Source organism: Acyrthosiphon pisum, chromosome A2 (assembly GCF_005508785.2).
Source record: "Acyrthosiphon pisum isolate AL4f chromosome A2, pea_aphid_22Mar2018_4r6ur, whole genome shotgun sequence".
NCBI classification, from domain to species: Eukaryota; Metazoa; Arthropoda; class Insecta; order Hemiptera; family Aphididae; genus Acyrthosiphon; species Acyrthosiphon pisum.
The window spans coordinates 95,364,512-95,373,131 of NC_042495.1; the positions used below are offsets into that span (position 1 = coordinate 95,364,512).

General features: G+C 29.4%; 1 protein-coding gene across 8 annotated transcripts in view; it reads left to right on the forward strand.

The window, feature by feature from the left end:
• Positions 1-4,838, forward strand: part of LOC100163968 (serine protease inhibitor 4, serpin-4-like) — a 20,746-nt gene extending 15,908 nt beyond the window's left edge. Inside the window, exons 8-10 of one of the 8 annotated variants that reach the window (XR_510316.2) lie at positions 2,060-2,232; positions 2,478-2,585; positions 4,467-4,838. Coding sequence is in view for 5 of the 8 variants with exons in the window: in XM_008180721.3 (XP_008178943.1) it covers positions 2,057-2,199 (143 nt within the window). In the remaining 3 variants the exon portion in view is untranslated. Of the gene's footprint in view, positions 1-2,056; positions 2,233-2,477; positions 2,586-4,466 lie in introns of all 8 variants that reach the window. The other 7 variants (XR_510315.2, XM_008180721.3, XM_008180728.3 and 4 more) reach the window with 7 other exon arrangements.
• The last annotated feature ends 3,782 nt before the right edge of the window (positions 4,839-8,620 follow it).

Below are 8,620 nucleotides of genomic sequence, written 5' to 3' on the forward strand. Positions count from 1 at the left end.
AAAAATCAAAAATGTGGGAAGTCGATTTCAAGTAGACTTGTATGACAAATTCTAATCTGTTTTCAGAATTCTTATCGCTTCATTAGATCAATTGGCACATTTGGCAAAAAAAACGTCTAAAATACTATGTCACGAGTGTGTTAGACGAAAACAGAAAATCACGGTATCGAATCCCCTTAAAGACTATACGATCGCTATGGAAACTACGTGCACAGTGTGACAGTGACGACGATGATCATCATCAAACCCGCGGTGTATACTCGTGTATATTTGCTAATCCAATTATAGTCTATATGGTCGTTTCTAGATAATTATACCTACACAGGTTCTGTATTATAGTATACTGCGACGAGTAATTGTATACAACGCATTATTGTGTAATGCACAATTTGGCCATTTCCGCCGATTTACGCATTCAATTGAACACCCTTATACTATATGTACCTTGACCGCTTATTCCGTGACACTGACCGCGGTTCTGTTCGTCTACGCGGTATGCAGTGATGGTTATTACCGTGTATTGTAACGATTTAACCTCCCGAGGTCAAACATAATATTACCTATGTATATTGCGTAATATTGATGTTTTCTAAATGCTCTCTAACTTGATTTCTAAAAGTTTTAACGATTTTTTTTTTCAAATTGATTTTTATATAGGTATAGTTAATTAATAATTTTTATAACAAGGTATATAGGTAGGTATCTACAGTTCTAAGTTCTAACGTTGATCTATTTTATTATTTTTTCAACTTCATATTCGACTATATATGATACCACTAAAGCACTTTACATATTAATATTATTATATTTTACTATAATATGGTCATCAATTTGACCGACTTGAATATTATATTAATTTGTAGGTATGTATTAGATTAGAATTGTTGGTATATTTATTGAACTGTTTATTTAACAATAATTGATAATTATATAATTTGCATGGTGGTGTTTAGGTATTACTCCCCAGTGGTTACCAAATCGGTTAAGGTTTTTAGAAAAATTGCAGGATAACACTCGAACTGTCGACGGTAAGTTTACCGTTCTGATATATTAACGATACGTTTCAATATTGTGATTCCGATTCTGAAATTATCGATAACCGCGTGAACAATTAATGTTAAAAATGCGACTTCGGAGTAAGTTAAATAGGTGACCTATACTGACTATATATTATAGAACGGACTTGAGATGCAATCGCTCGGTTTGTTCGCCAATCAGCTTCGTAAAGCTCGTCTGTGATACGTCTTTGTAACAGTTTCCCCTCACGCTTGATGAAAAAAACCTTTTTACATGTTAAATATCAGTATAGGTAGGTATATTATGATCGGTGCATGACGATACTCTGCCAGCACAGTTATTGCATCGATATTATAATATTATGTATTGTTGCTGTTTATCCACAGATTTCGTTTGAACATATTTCGTGGTTATTATTTTATTATTATTTAGAGTTTTGTCTAATACTATTTCGTCCAATCCTAATTTATTTGTAGAAGCGTTTATTTTCGGGAACCGTTGGCTTTTGATAAATTGAAGGCATCTGTATATGTGTTGTTCGGACTTGTGTCGTGTTTTTTTAATAATATAGTAGGTACAGTGATTGAAATTGTATAAGAAATGGTGGTCTTATTTTTTTTAACAATATTAACCGTCTTGGTGTGTCTAGGGGAAAGGTGCGCGAGTATAATATATAAAAAAAGCGGTCTGCGATTTTGTAATTTTTTAAGGAAAATTATATTGGTATATAAATAATATAAACGACCTCGCTATTTACGTTTTATAAGCTCAAATTTGATCACGATCACGTGGTTCATGGCTCGAAACCTTTATACCAATACTATCTGGGTGTTCTAACTAACAATAATTATTATTGCTGTTTTTCGTGGAGAAATAAAATATATAACAATCCGTGAGCGATGGCCATTTTGAGTTTTCTTCGCGGGACGAAAGCTGACTTAGCCTTAATCCGCACCTTTCCCCGTTGTACCTGCACTCGTGACTATAATTATTGTAAATCTCACTGTTTAGACGTATAATAAATATTTATATTGTGCAGCAGTCATTATGGTGATGTACAGTGCCAGATATCCGATCGAACCGCTGAAAAAAGTTGAGTTCCACGCCGATCGTCCCTTCGTCGTCGCGGTAGCGTCACGCAACAACGACGTCTTGTTTATGGGCCGCCTGTCGAACCCGTGAACGACGTTACATTATTATATAACATGTATATAGGTACTTATATACTCTATTCGGAATGAGATCGTACCTCGGCGGCGACCAGTTTTAAGTCGGGCGGCGGTCAGACTTATGGTAAGACGCTTCCCCCACCTAGAAAGCTCGTGTGGCTAACGCTGCGTAACGAAGCCACGCCCATGCGCAGAAGTTGGCCGCCGAGGTACGATCTCATTCCGAATAGAGTATAGGTATACAATCACTTTATTATTATTATTGCAAGTACGACTTGGTCATTTTTGTAGGTTCGCCTACCCGCTGTAGATATGTATAATATATTGAAGGAATTTCTAACACGATTTCTAAACAATTAATATTTTGGAGTTGTCGCATATACGGACGGCAGTATTATGGTGGGTATTATTTAGGTAGACTGATTTACTTAGCCATATTAATATTGTGGTGATTTACCAGCATGCTCATTGGTCGCTCCCGTTTTTTCTTTATACACAGCATAAAATATATTATTATCGACTATATTGTTATATTTATTTGTTTACGAAAAAAGTCATAAAATAGATCCGATAAAATAGGAAAAATTTTGGTTTTTAGTTGTTTTAAATATTATAGGTAGTTAAGATAGTATATCAATCTATTATCATTTTAAAATATTCGTAATAATTGTCCGAATAATAACTTAGTAAAAATTTACCTACTAAATTTACATATATTTTAGTTTTGTGAGCCAGCGAATGATCTTTTATCATGTACGAAGGATCCTTAGCACATCAAGTAAAACAAGTTAGAAACATTTGGTATGAACTTTGATTTAGACCACGGTTATCTACAGATAAATCTATCGGATAACCGAGGTTTAGACACATCAACATTTTCAAAAAAATTATCTGCTGAATAATTAAAAGTAAAAAGGGTGGTTTTTATTAAAAAAATCGGAATTTCGTATCGCCACAGGACATTCCCAAACTCCTTAAATAGAATACAAATCTCAAGTATTCGAAAATATATGGTATTTCAGTTTAATTAAAAATTCCAAAAATCAGATTTTAAATAACTGCATTATTCAAGAATACAATAGGGGTGAGCATACTGTATGAATCACCACTGTTAGGTTTGTCCACTAACTTGACATGTGTGGTATCAGTGTTTTTGATTTGACTATACTAGAAAGAAAAATTAAAAATCGTTTTTTCGTGCTTTTTTTATTTTTTTAATCTGAGATATCCAATTTATAAAGTTAATTTTATTTACGTTAATACTTTATGAGTTGAATTATGAATTTCTATTAAATATTCAAATAGTTATGTAAGTTTTAAAGTTTATGCATTGGGGAGGGCTTAGCTGAGAGTACCTACACAGCTACCACCACACTTTATATATATACATATATATATTATATACATATACTATATTCTCTCTATTCGCTTTCTGCTCTTAAACTCTATAATAATACTTATATACGACTATTTGAATATACTTATTACATAAATGCATAATTCAACTCTAAAAGTATTCGAGAAAATTAGCTCTAAAAAAATTGGCCATCATAGATTTTATATTAAACCCAAAAACAACGATTTTCGAGGTACACGCTATGTGTGTGTATGCGATCGTATATTAAGATATATTATATTTCCTTACACACATAGACTCATCATTTATCATTTATTGTTTAATATTAGTTTAGCCCCGACGACGTTACAATATTACTAATTAGTTATGTAATAATCACGTGTTTTTGCCCTCTTAAAATGCTTCAAAATAAATCACAATGCGTAGAGGTATATAATATATTATATTATACGCTTTATATAATTACGTCAGTCACAGTCGGTCAAGTCAAAGGTATTGTGCTTTTTACACCGATAATAGTATTAAATATTATTGAGCTGGTTGCTTTAAATATAAAAAAAATCAGCTTTTTTTATTGGTCCGTTCAAACGCTTTGAAAAAACGTTGAATTGTTGTGCTCGCTCGTGCCGTTGTATTTATACATAATAATATTATGTAACACGAACATAAATAAATATTTATAGATATATCATGATAATGCTGTGTGCCCCATATTATAGTGTATAGCTATATATTATACTATATATGCTATACTGTAATCAAAATATATTTTTTGTGATATTGATTTTTTTATTCGATGTTTGATATGTCACGATGATAATATTATTTTTTTAATCTGTTTTGAACATTGTTGATGGACAGTTTAAATAATAGTAAAACACTCATAATTTATTATTATCTTACTGTATGTGATTTGCGAACAGGAATGCAATTCGCGTTATTGAGTGCGTGGATACCGGAACCGCCGTCAAACGTTGATTTCCACGCCGATCATCCGTTCTTCATGGCGATACTCTCTCGTAACGACGACGTTTTGTTTCTGGGCCGTCTGTCAAAACCATAATAATAATTATAGTCCACAATACCATTATTTTATTATATACCATATACATAAACAACAATAATATTATACACAATAACTACTTTGATACAATATTGTTATTTTTACGTGTTGTGTACTTTTAATCGATAATAATAATATACTCTTATACTATCTACCTATAAATTTCTGAACAATATAAACATATCGTATTTGTAATTTAATAATTATACGAACACATTATATCTTACCTGAATAACAATTCCAAGCAATTTGATATATTTATATAGCCTGAATTTGTTGAAAGTAAGTAGGTAAACATGAATGATATGTAGTACTTATATTTAAAAATATTTTACTACATATCACTCGTTGGTTAGACATATTTATAATTTTTGTCTATTCATTAGTCATTTTAGTTGTTTTGTGTTTTTTCTCGACCTTTCGTCTAGGTGCCTTTTTGGTTTTTATTAGATTATTAGGTCATTATAATCTCTTGAGAATTGCTTGGTTTAATGTTATACCTTTGGACTAATTTATTCATCAAGTTTTCCTTAAAAAAATATATCCATATTACTATAAAGTAAGAATCCCTTAGCTTATAGCTTATAATTTGTTTTTTCATTCATTAAAATAACGAGTATCACTGATAAACATGCGTGTGCCCCCCCTGCTGACATTGTTCTCAGTTGTATATTATCTTACCATAAATCTTAAATTATAATATATTATATTAATAAGTATTATTAAGCGTGATGTGAAATAGTTTAGTTGCGCCACATATATAATAACGTTTATTTTTGTCGAATAAATAGTCGTAAGAACTACTAAAGTAGATCTATTATTATCTGGAATAGATCCGATTCGAATACTACGAACATTATTTTTAGTTCTGATCGTATGACAGGTAAGTAGTTTTACTATTAAATGTGTTTATTTTACTTAAAACTAGTATAACAAATAACCTATACAAGAGTCGAGTTCAAATAGTACATTTTTTGTTTTTCCAACACGGTGAACACACTGGAACCATAAAATAATTAAAAGTACTTATTATCCTTATTCCTTAGCATTCTTAACAGTTATTAAATTTCATTTAAAACGATTATTTGAATAATTTTAGTAATTTGCCTACATTATTATTTATATATATTATATTTGTAATGTATTAACTTATTTTTTCTAATCTCAAATATTCTAAAATATCAATCCAATTCAAGTGTGTGTAGTTAAATAGCCTACATTTGTCGCCGTGTCATAATTTAGTTATTGAATAATATTTTAATAATAAGAAAAAAATGTTGGTAACTATCTAATGACAATATTATTGGATACTAGTGAAATAGACTCGTGAAATTATTAAATAAAATATGGACAATTACTCTAATGTACCTACGTTATAACCACGGTCCACGGAGCAGATAACCGTGGTTATAACGATAAACATTTTGTTGGAGACTATTCACTTTTATGTTTTTGATATTTGTTTGTGTCAATGGTACCGACTATGGCTTTATACTTAAATATTTATAGTGTCCATGTATTATAATAATATTATTATGTTATTGTTATATATAATATAAATTATCGTCTACGTTAAATCATTGTGATTTTTATAACATCACAGTCACGATTCACGTGAAATCGATTTAAATTACATTGAAATTCCACGTATAAGTGTATTGGGTTTATTGTACCGATATATAACGTTATAATATTTAGTGCGTATGAAATATTTATTCACTCCGTGTTTGCTTTTTAATAGTTGAACTTACCACGTTTAATGCGTTTCAGGTTTTGATTTATTGATAAAAAAATATATTCCCATACCATCATGTCATTGTATAAATACTATAGTAATAATAATAATAGTTATGATAATAGTATCTATAATCAATGATAATATGTACACATGTATCTAAATAGTTTGCATACGATCATGACGCTTTCATCGTTGCGATAAGTCATCTTTCATATGTGTATGTAGCCATATAGGTCTATGTCTATTGTTTATTATGAAGCTACTGTTTGTCAGAACCAAGAGTTTACGATAATAATAATAGCTTTTATCGGTTTTATGTATGTAAAATTTATCAGTAGTAAACTTTATGTTGTGACATATACTTAATGATATGATTATTGTCTTATACCAACTTTTGAATTATTGTTAATAACTCATCTAATATATACAATACTTATTTCACTATAGTTTTTTGTACCCATTATATGCTATCGTATGTTCACAACAACAATATTTATTTTATTCGCGATGAAAGTGGGCAACGATATTGAACTTGATATACGTGATTGAATTTAAAAACAGAAAAAAACTGACCGGTACATATAATTTATAATTGGCAAATTATAAAATATTTCTAGGTATAGGATTATCGCTCGATTTACTAGGTAAATTATTTTATTTTATAAAAGGTAATAAACTAATAACCATAACTTTTTAATTATTTGTGCTTGAATTATTTAAATTAGCGGATTACTTTTTTTCTTGTTGTATTTTGTGTCTTGACCGCTCACCAAGTCGCCGACATTTAAATAGTGAATCAATAACGTATGGGTATGTTGAATTTAATTATCAATAGGTTTATACCTACGATACTTATATATACCTACATAATATACTATATTATAATATAGCCTTATACATATTAAAACGTTTATTAGAAAACAAGTAAAAAGTAATTAGACATAATATATTATAGCCACGAATAAGTGCAGGTGATTTAAAACTTTAAATGTAACGTAATAATAATTATATTGCAGTGCGTAATAATTTAATTATTCATCATTTATGTGTATGATTACATTGTTCCCGATGGTTTCGTTGGGTTTTTTTTACTGCTCAGTCATTATAATATTTAAATGAATTTGATTATATCATCTGAAACCACCCATTTGCAATTATATTTGAAGTATAAACATGTACCTATGTTATACCTATGTTATTCGCGGATGCTTATGTATTATATACACTACTTGGTGTGCACACACGTGTCAATATTATAAAATACTTAAGTCCATAATAAAGCGCAAACGAGATAAATATTTTTAAAGACTATACACTCACACTTAGATTTTTGATTCGTTTTATTTATACACTTAGTTTGTTTAAGTGTGGAAAATAACATCAACTGCGTGTTATTCGATAAAGATTTTTTGCGGAAGTTTATTAACGCGTTTTTGTTACCTACTGGTTAATCTGACTAGCCCCTTAATAAACCATTTAATAGTGTCTGTATAGTATATATAGAGTGTAACAGAAAGACCTGACAAATGAAAAATGACAAATTGATACTAGTTAAATGAATGAAAAAAATTATTTATAAGGGTAATAAATGATTTAATATTTACATAATATTAGGTATGCCTGAAAATTCCCAAAAAGAATTCGAAAAAAGTTATTTCGTTTTGAATTAATTCATTCCAAAAAATTCGAAAAAATAACTCACTTGACTTAAACAAATGTTTTCACCATGAACATTTTCTAAAAATTAGATTTAGAAATTGGCTATATTATTTTTAATATTTTATTTTCAGTATTAAAAATAACTATTTAATATTTTATACTGAGTACTTGTGGGGCAAGCGTCTATAAATTATAAACAAAAAAAAAACATTATTAAGTATTGATTGGAATACAAATATTAATTAATTTGCCAGGTCATTCTGTTATACCTTGTTTATACCTACGCACACATCATCTATTAAATTAATATATTTCATGTAATTAGAGAAATATTATACAGAGTAGGTAATAAAGTATGTTTTTAATTATATTTGTAGCTTGTAGATATATTGAGCGATATAATCTGCTGCAGAAAACGATTTTTTTTTGGCCCCGTCGAATCAGATACCATTAGGTATTATAGGTAAATAATACAAAAATATTCTATAAAAGATCCTCTTGCGGAAACGGAATGCATTATCAACGTACAATACTAGTTTACTCATTAAAATATATTGTAAAGATACTGAAATAATATGCACCAGACACAATATTTTGTACACTTGTATTAACACTAT